Raw genomic sequence first — 19299 nt, 5'->3', positions numbered from 1 at the left:
AAGAGTTCGTTTATAAGCCAGAAGAGTTTTGGAAAACAATTATTTTTGCGACGGGTTGAAATTTAACATTTTCGGTTCCGATGACCCGCAACTGGTGTGGAGAAGAGTAGGCTCTGCCTTAGAAGACGGTAATATTGTACCAGAAGTTAAACACGGTGGTGGCAGCATCATGGTGTGGGGTACTATGGCACTGAAAGGACCAGAGTTCCTATATATAATCCAGGAAAACTTTACTAAAGTGGGCTACCTTAATATGCTAAGGCAGCACATACCAGCTCCGATAGCAATTTTGGGTTTGCCCCTAGATATCATGTTAGTTCATGACAACGACCCAAAACACATAGTGATGGTCGTTAAGGAATGACGACTTTACCATGTCAAAAAGACCTTTCCTCATCCACCTCAAAGCGTGGATTCAAATCCGATAAAACACTTGTGGCCACACGTCGAAAAGCTACCAAAAGGGAGATAAGGAGCAAATAGCTTTTAGAATATCACATAAAGGATGTTTGGAGGTGGAATAGAGGAAGTCAATTTATCCAACTGTTGACATTTTCTTTATATTAAATTTAAAGGGTCATCATTGGACTTTCGAGATATTTGACTTCAAAGTGTATTGCCGTAACTGTCCAACTTTTTAACTGGTTGAGTATATGTACTTCCTGGAAATAGGCCAATTGAAACTTTAGGCTTCGCAATTCGAAACTACGATGTCCTATGGGGGATATGGATCCTGATTCTTACTGGGATTCAATTTCGGCCTCCCGCTGTCTGATAATATTGATCCGAGATATTCAAATCGTCCAGTTCTGGGGTACCTATCGGCTAGTTGGGCGATTTAAATATCTTCGATCAATGTTATCAGCGAATGGTGCCCTCTGTAGCTGACCGACTATAAAAGATAATGAACGATGCCTGGCGGTAATGGAGATGAAAATGTTGTGCTGGAACAATGGCGTAACACAGCATAAAAACGTCCAAAATCAGGACATTCACGATCGATCTTGGGTAACAGGTAATTCATGCTGATGAAAACTTACTTGCCAAGATTGGTCTGAACATAGACCAAAAGTTGGGCCGAAACAACGCTGTGTTGATATGCTAGATGGTGATCTGAGAGCCTCTCAACTCCATTGGGATTAGGCCATATGTCTGATCAAAATGCCGCAACCGGTCAACACGAATCAATCTCACTTCCGAACGGGCAAACACTGAAGAAGAAGAAACATTTTTTTTCAAGTTACGGAGAAGTTGAGAAGATAACGCCTTTTAAGGGTTTTTGTTTTGCTTTTCCTCTGAACTATGTTCTGAAAGTTTTGCAATAAATTGAAATTCGGATAATAAGTGCTTTTTTCGGAAACTAATTCATTTTTGTGATTTCACTCCTCTCCTTTTAGTTTTTAGATCGCAGGATTGCTCAACATGTGTTTCAAGAATTTGAATGCTTTCAACCTGCATCTAAAAGCAACATTGTTTGAACTACATACTTGGCTCCGCAATCCTCTACTTACTATATGTATATATCCGAACGGGGAACAGGATAAAATATAATATGAAGATAAATTCTGGCGATAGCCATCGAACTAAGTGTAGGGGAGACTGTGGCAAATTGCTACATTTTGGGTTTGTGAATTTTTCCTGATTAGACTTTTATAAATAAAAAAATACCATTTCTTTTCAATGGCCCAACCCTCTACTTTACACGAAAAAGTTTTGTGTGTCTTTTCTATGATATTTATCCAAAATAGAACATTAAATATCGGACCGTGTCTCATGTGACAAATTACCCCGATACCGGGGTAAATCCTGGCAGAGGTCGGAGCACTTCGTGACACTATATTTAATTAATTGTTATACCCAAATCTAGCAAGAAAGAAAATGATTGAGAAGTAGGTACTTCAGTCATCACGAGAACTGTTGGAAACGTTTTTTTTTTAACGAGAAATGTTTTAGTCATCATCATCCACGTTGTTTGCGAACTGGCTGATTTGCGAAAGGCTCCTTTTTCACAACCTTCTTGGTTTTCTTGGACCTTTTTGATTCCTCTTCCACCAGTGCATGTCCGTGGAGTCAGTCAAAATTGCAGTCTTTCTGCGTTTTTCTTGTGTCCTTTCTGTCTCCCGCTCTTGAAAACGATCGGCGAAAGGAATGTCATCGTCGATCAGGTTTGACCCTAAGGCATTCGACACATTGCCTCCAGTTGACGCCCTTGACCGTGGTCGATCTTCTTCACTCCATGCTCTATCAGCGACATTACCGGGCGAGAAATCAATTTCTCCAAAAATATCTGGATTCAGGGGAGAGAAATCTGCCGCTCTAAATAGATGTTATGTTTGAATTTATTGCAGCCAAGAACAACGCAGAGGTGACAATCGAAGGAATGTAATATATTGTCATCGTTTTTCCAGGATTTTTTAACATCCAAACCTCATCATTTTTTGATGGCCCGAAAACACTCCTATCCAGGGCTTGGAGTTTATGCGAACAATGTGGCGGTTAAGCCAAACCTGTTTTATGATTGTGTTGACAAAACTGGAGAATTTCAATAGAGATACGAGGTTGATGATTATGCTGAGAAGCACTAGATTTGTTGCTGAAGCCTGAGAGTGGTTTCGAAAATGCCTCAAAAACAACAAAAAATCAGAAAAAATGGGCCAATGGGCGCACTTGTGGGAATAGGAAAAATCGAAACACATAACTTCCTTGCCCTGATACAACCAATCCCATTGTCACGAAAGTTCCTCTTTCTGGCGGAGTGATCGGTCCAATTTGCGCAAAACCTTTGCTGCTGAAAATTTTATAGGGAGTGTATACGGTAGTCAGACCAGTTTTGTCCATACTGTAGATGGACCGTGGAAGATAGTCTATTCGGTTGTACGTGGTTTGTAAATTTTGGAAAAAAATCACTGCCAATGATTTTTTCCAAAAATTTACATCACATGGGCTCCTGGAGCGCATTTTTCAAATTGTTCGTGTTTTCACGAATTGCCCCGGTCTCCCCTACCCCTGCGGTATTTCCAGTGACTAAACCTAACAGATAATCTGATTATCTCCTGTTTCGCTAGTGATTATTTTTCTTCAGTTGTCGTATGCTCATATCTCGGGAACAACCAGTTCCATTCGTGAGCGCTTTACGTCGTATATGGGCGGAAGAAGGGAACACGTTGTTCCCGAAATATCGGTATATGCGTACCAAAATAAATAGCCATTAGCGAAAAAAGGAAATTGTCTGACGCATCCATTTGTAGATATAATTATTCCAGATGACATAGATGACAGATACAGCATCATCATCATCAACGGCGCAACAACCGGTATCCGGTCTAGGCCTGCCTTAATAAGCAATTCCAGACATCCCGGTTTTGCGCCGAGGTCCACCAATTCGATATCCCTAAAAGCTGTCTGGTGTCCTGACCTACACCATCGCTCCATCTTAGGCAGGGTCTGCCTCGTCTTCTTTTTCTACCATAGATATTGCCCTTATAAACTTTCCGGGTGGGATCATCCTCATCCATACGGATTAAGTGACCCGCCCATCGTAACCTATTGAGCCGGATTTTATCAACAACTGGACGGCCATGGTATCGCTCATAGATTTCGTCATTGTGTAGGCTACGGAATCGTCCATCCTCATGTAGGGAGCCAAACATTCTTTGGAGGATTCTTCTCTCGAACGCGGCCAAGAATTCGCAATTTTTCTTGCTAGGAACCCAAGTTTCCGAGGAATACATGAGGACTGGCAAGATCATTGTCTTGTAGAGTAAGAGCTTTGACCCTACGGTGAGACGTTTTGGGTGGAACAGTTTTTGTAAGCTGAAATAGGCTCTGTTGGCTGACAACAACCGTGCGCGGATTTCATCATCGTAGCTGTTATCGGTTGTGATTTTCGACCCTAGATAGGATAAATTGTCAACGGTCTCAAAGTTGTGGTCTCATATCTTTATTCTTCCCGTTTGACCACTGCGGTTTGATGCTGTTGGTTGGTTGGTTTTCAGTGCTAACGTTGCCACCATATATTTTGTCTTGCCTTCATTAATGTGCATTTAAGTTGCATTTACGTCATCACGGATCACTTTCTCCAGGGCCAGGTTAAAGAGGACGCATGATTGGGCATCCCCTTGTCTTAGACCCTTGTTGATGTCGAGTGGTCTTGAGAGTGATCGTGCGGCTTTTAGCTGGCCTCGCACAATGGTCAGCGTCAGCCTAGTCAGTCTTATTAATTTTGTCGAGATACCGAATTCTCTTATGGCTATCATAGGCGGCTTTAAATTCGATGAATAGATGGTGCATCTGATGTCCATATTCCAACACTTTTTTCATCGCGCTGGCGGTAATAGAGAAAAAAATTTTGTGTTAGAAGGGTGTGGTAACATGGCATGATTGCATCCGAAATGAGGACATCCACCATCGATTTTGGTTGACACATAATTCATGCTGATGAAAACTTATTTACAAAAAATTGGTTTGAACAGCGACCAAAAGGTTGGCCGAAACAAGGCTAGATGGTGATCTGGAAGGCTCTCAACTTCATTTGGATCAGGTCCTATACCTCACTTCCGAAAGCAACAAACGCTGAAGAAAAAGAAAAAAAGTACTTATATTTGAAGGTAGTTATGAAGAAGTTGGGAAGACAAGGTCGTTTAAGGTTTTTGTTGTACTTACTTTCGGATCATAAGTGCTTTTTTCGGGAACTGGCTTGTTTTTGTGATCCCACTCCTCTCCATTTAGTTTTTAGGTCACATAATCGCTTAACATCTGGTGCAAGAATTTGAATGCTTCCTAATTTTTGACAATTTTTGTTGGGCGTCCACGTTGTTTGAGAATCGACTGATTTCCGAAAGGTTCTTTCATCACATTCTTCTTGGTTTTCTTGAACTTTTTTGCTTCCTCTTACACCAGTGCATTCATTTCGGTGAAGTCAGTCACAATTGCAGTTTTTCTGTGTTTTCAACCTTTTTTGTGACCTTTCCTTCACCCGCTTTTGGAAACGATGGAATAGATTAGAGAACCTGGACGAGAGGAATGCCATCGTCGCTCAGGTTCTCGACCCTGAGGCATTCGACACATTGCTTTCGGTTGACGCCCTTCAACATGATCGGTCTTCTTCACTCCATGCTCCATCAGTACCATGACCCGGCGAGAAATCAATTTCGCCAAAAATGTCTGGATTCGGGGGAAGATTCCGGCCACTCTAAATCCAGATGTTATGTTTGAATTTATTGCAGCCAAGAACAACGCACAGGTGACAATCGAAGGAATGTAATATATTGTCATTGTCTTTCCAGGATTTTTTGACCTCCAAACATCATCATTTTTTCAATGGCCCGAAAACACTCCGATCCAAGGGCTGGAGTGTATGCGAACAAAGACAAAACTGTTATATGATTGTATTGACAAAAATGGAGAGCTTCAATAGAGATATGAGATTGATGATTGTCCAAAATGAGAAGCACTAGATTTGTTGCGGAAGCCTGAGAGTGGTCTCGAAAGTGTCTCAAAAACAATAAAAAAACAAAAGTAATCATCCAGCTACTCTTGTTTGCGCTTCCAATCCTTGGACAAAAAATGAGGTTTGAAGTTTTCTCGTGGAAATACCAAAAAAGGTGGTACATAGTTTCCTTGTACTGATACAGCTAACGCCATTGTCACGAGAGTTTCTTTTTTTGCCGAGGTGATTCGTCCAATATGCTTAAAATCTTTGTGGTCTACAATTCTCCCAAGAGTGTGTACGATCGTAAGACCAGTTTTGTCCATACTGTACATGAGTCGCGGAGGATAATGTATTCTGTTTACGTGGTTTGTTGATTTTGGAAAAAATCATTCACAGTCACTCTATTAAAAGCGGAGTCTCGGAAAAGACTCATAGCTTGGGGCTTACGTATGGAGAAATTATGGCGCCGTTTCAAAAAATAGGAGAACCTATCTTCTCCGGAAATTTCTTGCTCCGTCCAAGAATTTGATATGCCCAAATTGAGTTGTCTCGCATACTTGGATGCCAATTTTCGAATTTCCTTTGGTGAAAATCCTAGTCGAATTTTCAGGATCAGCGGCCTCACAGTGACAGTTTAATGACATTCGATCCCATCTTTCACTACTGGCCCAATGTCATTTTTTAATTTGTCTGCATCCATAGCAGCGGTGTTCCGCACATAATTTCGCAATATTTGAGCCTAGACATAATTAATTTTGGATTTGTATTAGAATTGACGAAACGCCACTTGTCACAAAATACCCCGGGAGTTCATGTCAGGAAATGTCCCAGCGTCATATATGATGATTACACTTAATGATAGCAGTGCATACAATTTGTCTATTGAATGTGTATGTAGCAATGTAGAAAACAAGTAAAACCTACCAAATGGTCTAGACGACCGGAAAATTTCTTATGAAAACAAAAAATCAGAGATTTTAGAACTTTACTTTTGACATATGAAAACACTTCTTATGCCACCAACAACGTATAATGGCACATGCGCGTGTCAAACTGCGTTTCAACCTGGGAGGCCACTAGACCCATCTACAGGATATTTTTTTCAGATTTTTCGTTTCACGTGGGGTCCTGTGGCGCTTTTTTTTCAAATTTTTCGCGTTTTCATATATTGTCCCGGTGTCCCCTACTCGTGTGGTATTTTCAGCGACTAAATTAAATATAAATAATCAAATTATCTCTTTTTTCGCTAGCGAATATTTCTTTTTCAGTTCCTATATGGCGATATTTCGGGAACAACTTGTTCCCTTCGTCAGTGCTTTACGTCGTATGTGAGCGGAAGAAGGGAACAAGTTGTTCCCGAAATATCGGTATATCATGAGCGAAAAAAGGAATTTGTCTGACGCATCCATTTGTAGATATAATTATTCCAGATGACATAGATGACAGATACAACAAGTTCATGTAATTTCTGAGTAGCCACAAATGAGTAGGTTCTTTGTTGTGAATAAAATCAATTTGGCTTTTCTTTGAATCGCCTCCTATCGCCCACTGATGCTGACTCCTTTTGTTTTAGCAGGGAATGTGTATGTATGAGTACGTAGTTCTCTTAGAATGGTAGAATTTTAGGAAACCTAGGGAATTCCTTATGTTAGGGGAGTCAGTATTATGCATCTTTTTAAGGTTTTGTGTAAAACAAAACCTTATTAAAATCGATTCAATGTCTGTCTGTCCGTCTGTCTGTCACACACATTTTTCTCCAAAACGGCTAAACCGATCCGAACGAAATTTGCTGGACGGATGGGAGCTATGAAATCCCACGTATACAGCGAGTGGCATAAATTTAGGTGGAGTTTAAAGGGGGGGCTCCCCATACATGCAAAGGGGGGATTCAAAAATTTTTTTCACCGGGTATAGTTGTGTAGGGTATTAAATGAAAGGTCTCGATTTGTACTTTCCGAAACTGACATTAGTTTTGGCATAAATTGCAAAGTGCGTGAGTAAGGAGTCAAAATGTACGCACTTGAAGTGAGACAGGACTAATTTTCGGAAACTACTCAACCCAAAAATCCGAAAAAAATCAGGGTGGTGCGCCTCGATGAAATCTAGGCCTCAAAATATGTCCAATTCCGATATCTGCTCAAATAAACTTACCAATAGTAGATTACTACTTTTTAGAAATATACTGGAAAACCCCCCTTAAATGTACTAGCATAGAGGACAATATTTCGCATATACGTGCTAAACTTCGTGGAAATCTGGCAATTAACGCCAAAGTTATAGCAGTTCAAACTTAGCAATTTCGCGCGAATTTACTGCTTCCAAAGCCATGGAAATCACATCCTGACGTCGTAATTACTCGGAATAATTGACATTCGCGTGAAATATTAAAGTCGCATTTATGAAGAATCTACTTATCTGCAGCACTTTTTAAGATTTTGTGTAAAACACTTATGTGAAATCTAATCTTCGAGAGATGTCCCATTCCGGTATCTGCTCAAAAAATTTACTAATAGTATATTATCAACTTTTAGAAATTGACTAAAAAACTCCCCTTAAGTTCACCCTAGGTGTACACCCTGCAGCGACATAGAGGACAGTCTCGAGCATACACATGCCAAGCTCCATGAATATCCAACTATTAGTGTCAAAGTTATAGAAGTTCAAACTTATCAATTTCGTGCTAATTAACAGCATCCTAAGCCATACAAATAAGATGCTGACGTCATAATTAACGAGAATAATTGAAATTCGAGTGAAATATTAAAATTCCATTCAAGAAGAATCTAATTCTCCCTAGCCCTTTTTAAGGTTTTGTGTAAACACAAAACCTTATTAAAATCGGTTTACTGTCTGTCTGTCTGTCCGTCTGTCTGTCTTTTTTTTTTTTCCCCCCGATGGAAGGTGGAAAGTTTCAAAAGCTACTGCAGGCTCCTGCCACACGGTTATGTGGGACTCTTACCCACTAAAACCACCTCCTTGTCCTTCCACTCTCCCCGCGGGACTCCCATTTGGTATTACGTCGCGGGGCTGGATCAGAAGTTATTCTGCGCTCATGTCAACATTCGTGTTCCTCTCGCGTTCCTTCTTTCGGATGACTTCTTCCTGCCTAAGCTTCTTTCCGATGGCTGTAATCACTTTTTCAACTTCGGTCCATATACCCTTGGCTTTCACCATAAGCTCCATGATATTTTCGGGTGTAAAGTGCTCCCCGGTTGTAGCTTCTAATGTAGCCCTTTGGGTTTCGAATCTGGGGCAGTGAAAAAAGACGTGTTCTGCGTCCTCTGGAATGTCTGCACACTGTGGGCAATATGGCGAATCATCACGCCCAAATCGATACAGATATGCTCGATAGCCTCCGTGTCCGCTCAAGAATTGAGTTAGGTCGAAACCTACTTCGCCGTGAGGTCGGTCGATCCATTTCCGGATATCCCATATGATTTTGTGAGTCCAACGGCCTTTTTCTGACTCTTCCCACTTCTCTTGCCATCCCTCGACAGTTTCAGCTCGTGCCAACTGTCGCCGACGGGCACGAGATTCTCCGGTGAGGTAAGTTCGATCGTAAAGTCGTTGTATTTCTTTCACCAGAATCTCAATCGGGATCATTCCTGCTATCACGCAAGCTGCTTCATTAGAAATTGTTCTGTAAGCGCAACATGTTCGGAGTACACTTATGCGATACGCAGCTCCAATCTTTTTCTTATTTATTATATTTTCCAATGCATTGGCCCATATTGGGGCTGCATACAGTAAGATCGAACTGACCACCCTTGAAATAAGGAGTCGACGGCTCGGCCTTGGGCCACCTATATTTGGTAGCATTCTCGCAACCAGCGCTCCGATGTTATATGCCTTGGTTGCTGCACCCTCCACATGCAATCTGAAATTCAACCTCTGGTCAATCATTACACCTAAGTACTTAAGTGCAAGCTTGGAATGAATTGTTGCGTTCCAACTTTGATCTTCATGGAAGTGCACTTTCTCAGCTTGGTAATAAGTACTACTTCCGTCTTATGCTCTGCGAGCTGTAGACCAGCATTCTCTAACCAGGATTTAATCTCATAGACTGCTTCATTTGCATAGAGCTCGGCTTCCTCGAGAAGGTGTGCAACAACCGTCACACCAATATCGTCCGCGAAACCAATGGACGCCCCACCAGTAGGAAGGTCTAACGTCAGTACCCCTTATACATAATAATCCACAAGAGTGGCCCTAGGACAGACCCTTGTGGAACTCCGCATGTCGTTTGGTAGGATTTAATTCTTTTTTTTTTGAGGAGGTGGAAATCTTCAAAAGACACTGGTCTGGACACACCAGCGTGTGGGATTTTTACCCACTAAAACCACCCCCGACTCCCCCCCTACCCCGTGGAACCACCTTTAGGTATTACATCACGGGGCGGAGTTAGCTTACTTTAGCTAGGTCTCCTTCCGTCTTCCCGCGGGGTCCGTAACCGCGCCTTCCTCACTTCTTCTGCTTTTCGCAGTTTCTCCTGGATCACTGCGATCATGAAATTGATCGCATCCCAGTCTTCCTGGCAAGTTACCATTCTCCGGACAAAATTTTCCGGTGATAGCACTTCACCTAGAGTTTCCTCTAGGTTCCTCCTTTCTTCCACGAACCTAGGACATTGGAAGAATACGTGCGCTGGGTCCTCCGGGACCCCGTCGCAGTTTGGACAATTAGGCGAGGTGTCCAATTTAAACCTGTACAGGTATTGACGGTATCCTCCATGGCCGGTGAGAAACTGGGTGAGATTATAATTGATCTCCTCATGCTTTCTCTCCACCCACTCCCTGATGGAAGGGATCAACCTGTAAGTCCAACGACCTTTTTCTGACTGGTTCCATCGCTGTTGCCACCTGCTTATGGATCTCTCTCTTTCGGCTTTTTTCACCTGCGATAAGGGAGAGATGGACCCGGTGTTATAAATGTTCATCATTTCGGTTGCCAGGATGTCAATTGGCATCATTCCCGAGATGATGAACGCTGCATCGTCTGAGACGGTCCTGAAGGCAGAACACACCCTTAAGGCTGTTCTTCTGGAAACCCTACTCAGTTTATATGCATTTCCTAAAACCTGCAGCGCGTTTCCCCAAACTGGGACTGCATACAGCATGATAGAACTCACCACCTTGGCTATGAGCAGCCTGCAAGTGTGCCGCGGTCCTCCTACGTTCGGCATCATCCTTGTGAGAGCCATACTCGTGGTGGATGCTTTTTTACAAGTATGCTCTATGTGCTGCTTAAAATTGAGTTTTCCGTCTATCATCACCCCCAAGTATTTGATGGCCGGCTTGGAAGTGATGATACGATCCCCGACTCTGACACAGGCGTAATTTCTTTTGCGGCGCTTAGTGATGAGGACCGCTTCCGTCTTTTCCTCCGCGAGTGCCAGTCCAGCACTTTCCAGCCAAGCCTTAATAGCACTGATTGCTTCGCTTGAGTACAACTCAGCATCCTCGAGATGCTTTGCGACCACAACCAGTGCTATGTCATCGGCGTAACCCACCACCGTGGTCTCCTCCGGAACCGGAAGGTTAAGCACATCATTGTAAATGATGTTCCACAGTAGTGGGCCCAGTACAGAGCCCTATGGGACACCCGCGGAGACAATGTACTCCTTGGGTCCATCATCGGTATTATACCACAATGTTCGCTCGTGCAAATAGCTATCTATGATAGTGGCAAGGTAGGTGGGAACACCAATCGTCGCCAGAGACTTTCGTATAAGGTTCCAATTGGCCGAGTTAAAAGCATTCCTCACATCCAGGGTGACCACCACACAATATTTGCTGGTAGAACCCCTTCCGTGAATTGCATTTTCGGCCAAGCCAGTAACCATTTTGATGGCATCAATGGTTGATCTGGCTTTACGGAACCCATACTGCCTATCTGAAAGGCCGCCTTGGCTCTCGACGACTGGGAGTAGTCTATTATAAATAACTCGCTCCAACATTTTCCCCATAGTGTCTAGAAGACATATGGGTCTATAGGAGGACGGTTCCCCTGGCGGTTTGCCAGCCTTAGGCAGCAACACCAGCTTCTGCCGCTTCCACGTCGCTGGAAAGATACCCTCGGACATGCACGCTTCGAACAGCTCCGCGAACATATCCGGTCTACATTTGACGGCAAGTTTGAGCACCTTATTCGGTATGCCGTCCAGACCCGGGGCTTTGCTGTCGCCTATTTGACTGCAGATCTCCAGCAGCTCGTCCCTGGTGACTGGTGGAAACGGCGTCACATTCAGGGGACGCTGGAAAGTGTTAGTACCCCGCTCTTGCTGGGGAAATAACCCCTGGATTATTTTCAACAAGAGCATAGGGCACGTGATCTGCGGTGATGATCGGCCTCTGAATCGCCCTGTCACGATTTTATAGGCGCTACCCCACGGATTTATGTCCGCTTCTAAACAGAGCTCCTTGAAACATTCCCTCTTACTCCGCTGGATGGCGAGCTTGAGATTCTTGCGGGCTTCCCTATAGGCATACTCCTTTTGCCTTTGATCGATCCTACCTATTGCCCTCTGAGCCGTTCGTCTAGCTCTGTGGCAAATCGATCGAAGACTGGCAAGTTCACTATTCCACCAATAATTGGGTCTTCTAGTGTAGAATGAACATCTCCTAGGCATCGACGCGTCACATGCCTTGGCGACGCTTTGTGTAACATGGAGAGCTCTATCCGTGGACGTGCCTGCTTTGCTAGGCAGGTCTAGCCACACTTCCATGAATGTTGGCTCATCCATCGCCTTTGCAGACCATCCTGGTGTTCCTCTGGATTTCGGCTTCCGGGGTGCGGGTCTCCTGCCTTGTGGCTCGGTCCTTAGTTCAAAGGTGATCGCCTGGTGGTCGCTGTACGTGAAGTCCTCGCTAACTTGCCAGGACATGCCACGTGCCAGCGCAGGGCTGACAAAAGTCAGATCTACAATTAAACCAGTTCCCCCTTTCCGATAAGTGTTTACATCGCCTTCGTTGGCTAGAACTACATCTAACTGGGCAAATGCTTCTAATAAGCACCGCCCCCTTGCGTTAGTCTCTTTGCTGCCCCACTCGATAGCCCACGCATTAAAGTCACCGGCTATCACCTTTGGACCTCGTCCCCTTGCGTCATGAACAAGATCATCTAACAATTCTTCAAACTCAGGAAGTGTGAGGCTCGGTGGAGCGTAGTAGCTGTATACGAACATATGCACTTTCTCAGCTTGGTAATAAGTACTACTTCCGTCTTATGCTCTGCGAGCTGTAGACCAGCATTCTCTAACCAGGATTTAATCTCATAGACTGCTTCATTTGCATAGAGCTCGGCTTCCTCGAGAAGGTGTGCAACAACCGTCACACCAATATCGTCCGCGAAACCAATGGACGCCACACCAGTAGGAAGGTCTAACGTCAGTACCCCGTTATACATAATAATCCACAAGAGTGGCCCTAGGACAGACCCTTGTGGAACTCCGCATGTCGTTTGGTAGGATTTAATTCTGTCTGTTTGTCTGTCCGTCTGTCCGTCTGTCCGTCTGTCCGTCTGTCCGTCTGTCCGTCTGTCCGTCTGTCCGTCTGTCTGTCTGTCCGTCTGTCTGTCTGTCTGTCTGTCCGTCACACGCATTTTTCTCGGAGACGGTTATAGCGATTGACACCAAATTTGGTAGAAAGGTGTGAACTGTGAACGCTCACGCATATAGTGAGTTACATCCTTTTACGACGAATTTAAGGGAGGTCCCTATACATGCAAAAGGGGGGTGTAAATTTTTTGTTCATCAAATATAGTCATGTGGGGTATCAAATTAAAGGTCTCGGTTAGTACTTTTCGAAGCCGGTGTTAGTTTTGACTTTTGTTGAAAAGGTGGGGAGTGCGGGGGGTTGAAAATGGTCATTTTTTTAACGAACCCATTCTCAGAAACCGCCCAACCGAAAAATCTGAAAAAAATCAGGAGGTTGCTACTATATGGTGGCTAGGGTCCGAAATAACCGCCATACGGATACCTGTTCAAATAAAGTTAATAATAGTACATTACTAAAATTTTTAGTAATTGACAGGAAAACTCCCCTTAAGTTCACCCTAGTATCACAAAATTTTGCAGCTTTAGCTTAGCTTTAGGCTACAGTATAGAGCATAATCCTGCCAAATTTGGTGAAAATCGCGCTATTACTAACAAAGTTATACTAGGTCAAAACTGTCGCTTCTCTGCAAATTCAAGACAATGAATATCAATATCACTTGAAAGTGGCTATTTTCACATAATATATGCATATTTTACGTGCTACATGCTAATGGGACAAATGCACACTCAAATCTCTTTATAAAAGAAATACACAAAACCTTTCATACCTGAAGCGTCTAGCTTCCGGTTTCCCAACTTGTTTATATTTGATGTTGGTTAAATTGTTGGAATTTACTAATAATATTAAACTCAGAGCGTGAAGCGTATGAGGTTAACCATTATCAACAGAGGGTAGGGTAGGTAGGTAGGTATCAGTGGCCGCTCCGAGGAGCCCAATTAGCGCTTTGGTGCGCCGTTTTGATGCCACAAACTCCTAAGACCGTGACTGTTGTTATAGGAACAGGGAAGCGGAGTCCAGCTGGCTCGGATCTTCAGAGCCAGCCCGTAGCATTCACGAAGGAAAGCAGCTCTCCGACCCTGCAACCAGAAATCTCACTGAGGTCCCCAAAGAATGGTTTACCCAGTGTCCGCAGCCTGACTCGAGCCAGAGCCGGGCAATCGCAGAGAAAGTGCATGAGGGTTTCCCTTCCTTCTCCGCAGCTTCGGCAATGCGAGTTGTAGGGTAAGCCGAGCCTAGCGGCATGGTCCCCTATGGGCCAGTGCCCCGTGCAGACCGCCGTAATCTTGAATGCATTTGCACGCGTCTGGCACAGGAGCTCTCGTGATCGGGCTATGTTATAAGTGGGCCAAATTCTCCTTGATTTAGCACAGCTTGTAAGCCTTCGCCATCTCAGGCCCGCGGCTGCTAGGTAGTGCGAGTAGACTCGGCCCCCGACAGCCGCCAGCGGAACACCGACTGTGTTCCCCGAGGGACTGCCAAGAGCAGAGCCTTGCCTGGCCAACCCGTCAGCCCGCTCATTCCCTTCTATGTTCCTATGCCCGGGAACCCAGAGGAGAGTTATCTTGAGCGTGCCGCCCAGATGGTTGAGCGTGTCTCTGCACTGCCCCACCAACCGGGAAGATGTCGTCGTTGAGCACAAGGCCTTGATGGCCGCTTGGCTGTCGGTCAGAATGGCTATGTTACGCTTGGGGCTCGAATCACGCTCCAGCCATCGACAGACTTCCAATATCGCCAGTACTTCCGCCTGGAATACACTGGTGAAACCTGGGAGACCATACGACTTGGACACACCGTGTGTATTCGAGAAAACCCCCGCGCCGACTCCATAGGCCATCTTTGATCCGTCCGTAAAGAATACCGTGTCATAGTCTTGCAACACGCCGCCGGTCTTCCACTTTGCCCTGGTTGGAAGGTCCACAGCAAAGTTTCTCGTGAAGTTCAGCTTGCGTGTGACATGGTCCGTGGGGGATGCCCCAACAGAGGGTTTTCCATCAAATGATTTATTTAAATCGCTTTCTAGAAAATAGAGGGCAATGGAATTTTTAGCTATATTACACGGAGCTGTCGTTCATTCATGGCTCCTCACATCTTTTTCTTTTTGTTCAGCCTTCAGTTCACAAGCGGGGTCGGCTCGTGGTGGTCGGTATCGTCGTTTTATTTTATCAAATGCCTGATCAGGATGTAATCTCGAGACCTTAAAATCCCCATCCAGTATATCATGCGACCATTGTTTTGGCCGGCTTTTTGGTTGCTTACCATTGCTTTCGATGTCCTGACCAATACTAGTTGTTGAATTCTCGTTAGCGTGAATTACGTGACCACACCATCGAAAACACCTCTCTTGCAGTTTTTCCACGATCAGTGCAACCCCATAACGATCGCGGATATCCTCATTTCAGGCGTAATCAAAAAGTGTCACGCTACCAGTGCAATGCAACATCTTCGTCCCCATTACCGCAAGACGTCGTTCATTGACCTTTATAGTCGGCCAATGCTCAGAACTATAGAGAGCGGCAGACGGACGACATTGCAGTAAATTTTAAATTATGGACGTGACCAGTTGGAGAATGCAACTTCATCCAGGTTGCGTTAATGTGTGAAACAATTTCATTAAGCAGTTCTCCATTGGCAGATAGCATTGACTCGAGATAATTAAATCGCTGAGTTCTGACAATGGCAGTAACCTGCCCCTCGAGATATTTAAATCGCTGAGTTCTGGCAATGGCGGTAACCTGCCCTTCGAGATATTGAAATAGCTCAGTTCTGGCAAGGGCAGTAACCTGCCCAGAACTGAGCGATTTCAATATCTCGGCTCAATGTTACAAGCCAATGGAGAACTACGTTATGCTCCTCATATAGGGAAACACAAAACTTTTTATACCTGAAGCATCAAGCTTCCGGTTTCCCGACTTGTTCAGAACGTGATCTAGCTTTGAGTCAACCAGCTAATCAGCAGCAGCTACGCTTAGTGTTCATTAATATTTCTGTTACACATTTTCTTCTGTTCACTATGATACTGTGGTACATATACTACGTAGTATTGTTAAGTTTGTGTAGATTACTGGCGTCGGGTGTGGCATGGACTCCTGATCAACGAATGGGGAGAACTCCCGAAGCATAATTGTCAAATAATATCAAAAAACCCACGCTAAACCATGTTTAAAAGTCCATCTACAAAAGTGAACTCCCTCCTACATGGATCCTTAGTGCTTTCTCTTGGTCAAGTGTAGTTCCCTTGTTTCCTTTAAATGGTAACCTTTTGCTCATACTTATGTCAGCTATGGAGGAATGTAGATTTGGGGGATGAAAATGAGTTTGCAAAATAGCGCAGACGGTTCAAGCACCGCCGAATCTCTTGATACTCTGAGAACCTTATTAATGTCGGGAGGGAAAAACATGAAAATATTTTGCTTAACTGGGGGAAACGTACTGTCAAGCCAAAAGCCAAAGTAAATCTAGATCGAAAGTGAAAGTAATTCAGATTCCAGATAAAATATTTGAGGCAATCGCAGAGCAGCTGTCAGGACCACATTTCTTTGCAATAATTGCACTTTAAGGAAGGCACAAAGCACCTCAACTTTACTGGGTATTTGGGATTTAAAAATAATTACCCTGCTAGGGATAATTCCCCAGGATCCGCTTTGAGTTGGTCTGGGAAGTTCTGTTGTTTGAGTTCCATTTATTATTACATGCAGATTTGTTCTCTCTAAATTAAACGAATTTCGCGTAAAACCATGTGTATCTCGTGCGAGGTTGAAGGTCCTTGCAAAGGAACTTTCACAATTGCATATAAATTGAATAAAAAGTACATAAATAAGTAACAAAATTCCCTGGAAGCATATTGGTTGGATAATTACAGAAGGACGAATGTTGTTTCCCAGGACTTTTAATTAAGTTTGTTGAGTGATGAAACGTGAAGCCAGTGAATGTTTACTGAACATGAATGAGAAATGGGGGAATGAATGAATGGCAAAAGAAGAGGAGAGTTGTGGGGGTGGAACAAACGAAGTTCAAGAGCAATTGGAAGTGATTTTGAGCGGAAGGCAATGTATTCTCTAGTGGAAAGTAAATTAGAAGCTTCAATGGAAGTGCCAAGAAAATTTCAAGATTTTCAGATGTTCCCTATTTTGGCCATGGAAAATATTAAAAAGATACTTCGTAGGATTACAACTAATGAATTAACAACAAATCCTTTTTACAATTACTTGCAGGCTAATGGAGATGCTTCATGCGCCAAGTATGTTGCTGGCAGCGTTGTTGGTGCTGGTGCAGACAAAGCCCTGTTTATTGCAAACCACGCTTATTAGACATATTTCAACGCACACAGATGAGGCTACCAGAAGTATATGAAAATGTAACTTGCATCTAAAAACTCTCAAGTTATTTAACTACGAAATTATACCACCTCATAGTAAGCAATGTAGCAAAAACACCCGAGCGTCAGAAATACAGAAAGCAATTCGTTAGATATCGAGTGGATTTGAGTTGAAAATCATAAATTATCAATCCGCATTAAATTCGGAAAATTCCAAATTATACCCAGTAGAAATTCATAATTGTTGAAAAAAAGATGATAATTTTAAACAAAATTGCTTAAAATAAAGTTGGCGTTAGATGTTTTCAGCAATTTTTTTGATATTTCATGTCCTGACCGCTGTTCGTAGCCCAGCAGCTGAACGGCGTACTTCTGATAGCAAACCAAATTGTTTCAAATTATTTATATTTTAATACTATTATGAAACCTTTGTTTTTAGATATTATTTTAACAGTTTTAATTTTTAGTTTAAAGACATAGAACACCTTTTACATTAGTTGCAATGTTAAGCGCTCTAAAGAATTTTTATTATCGATATTGAAATTATTGTGAAAACACAAACAAAAGAAATTCAGAAAATTAAAATAAAAAGTGAATAATAATTAATTCTAATGCTGTTTTATTTTCTTAGTTCCACGATAGACAGTGGGCAATTTCTAATTTTGACTCACTCAGGAAAAAAAACTGGCTTATCTATTATAGTAGACACCTCCGGCTCTAGGTAAGTGAAAAGATCGGCGGACCCTAAGGGCGAATCCTTACTAGCTGCACACGCTCAAAATACTTCAGGAATCGTTTAGACTGGGATTAAATTTTTAGCACTCAAAAGACACCTTTTTGGTCAATGATTGATGCTGCATTCCTAATAATTTATTTCCGAAAGTATGGTTTTCCACGCCACCCTGAGGATCCAGATCTTCGCTTCTTCAGTGGAGTTTCTGGAAGATCAATTTCAGGGCGTTCTTTTCATGACCATTTGAATGACATCTCCAGGATATGGAAGGCTTGTTGTAGTTTACTAGAACATTGATAAACTATGACGCGAGACTAAAAAGCACTTCTATTTATTTGAAAATTATACTTAAACCAAATCATTAGAGAGTGGTTATGAAAAGTTTACAAATGTCATTGTTGACATTTACCACCCCAGTACCATTTCAACCCGTCAGCTGTTTCTGCGGCCATTGAATGCAGCGGCGGAAACGAATTTATGATGGAGCCTAGGTTCGCGACTCCGATATGCCGCCACATCACTCCGCCCCCAGCTGAAACCGCGCGGGTTCAGCGAAGCAAGCCGAACACGTGATCCCGTTAACACTTGGGCGAATCATTTTTTGAAGCGGCCGTCAGCTCGTCGAACGCTTTCAGCCTCGGCAAGGAGACCCACTTGGGCCCGCTTCGGACGTCGAGCTTGAAAAAGTGCTCGCCTCGTTCCAGAACTCTAAAGGGGCCCTCGTATAGTGATTGCAGCGGCCTCGGAGGAGCGTCCACACATGAGGATTTGTGTACACATCTCAAAATCAAAATCCCTGGGGGTGTTGACCTTCAATGTCGCGTGTTAGGAGGGTGGAGTCGGCCATATCTTCGAAACCGCGTCCATAAGCAGACGCAGCATTCCTGAAATGCTTAACCCTGCTCTGATGTCCAGCACAAGGCCAACGAGGATACGCAGATTCTCCCTGTACACCATCTCCGCAGGGCTGACCGTGAATTCCTCTCGTTGGGCTGTACGGTGGCCAAGAAGGACGAATAGCAAGGACCGCGATCACGGCGAATCGTCACGGCGGTGCCGACGTTTCAGCATACTATTGAAGTATGAATGGTACGCAGTAGTCCTATGCCCTTTGAAGCCAAGGAGCTTGCCTAACTTCGTGGAAAGAATAGACTTGAATTACAATCCCTGGTCCGTGATGATTACGGCTGGTACTACAAAGCCCGGGATTCACTCTTGACAGAAGGCCTCAGCACATGATTACGCCGTAATGTCAGACAGATTT

At 43.6% G+C, this 19299-nt stretch overlaps 1 protein-coding gene across 2 annotated transcripts in view; it reads left to right on the top strand.

Moving 5' to 3' along the window:
* LOC119660519 (fructose-bisphosphate aldolase) overlaps window positions 1–17610 on the top strand; it is a 78764-nt gene extending 61154 nt beyond the window's left edge. For both annotated transcript variants that reach the window (XM_038069140.1, XM_038069138.1), the window contains one exon: window positions 17199–17610. In XM_038069140.1, coding sequence (XP_037925068.1) covers window positions 17199–17294 — 96 coding nt within the window. In that variant the 3' untranslated portion in view covers window positions 17295–17610. The remainder of the gene's footprint in view (window positions 1–17198) is intronic.
* Window positions 17611–19299: the final 1689 nt, after the last annotated feature.

Source organism: Hermetia illucens, chromosome 6 (assembly GCF_905115235.1).
Source record: "Hermetia illucens chromosome 6, iHerIll2.2.curated.20191125, whole genome shotgun sequence".
Lineage (NCBI taxonomy): Eukaryota > Metazoa > Arthropoda > Insecta > Diptera > Stratiomyidae > Hermetia > Hermetia illucens.
Note: the sequence above shows the minus strand (reverse complement) of the source record. Positions and strands in the feature narration are given on the sequence as shown.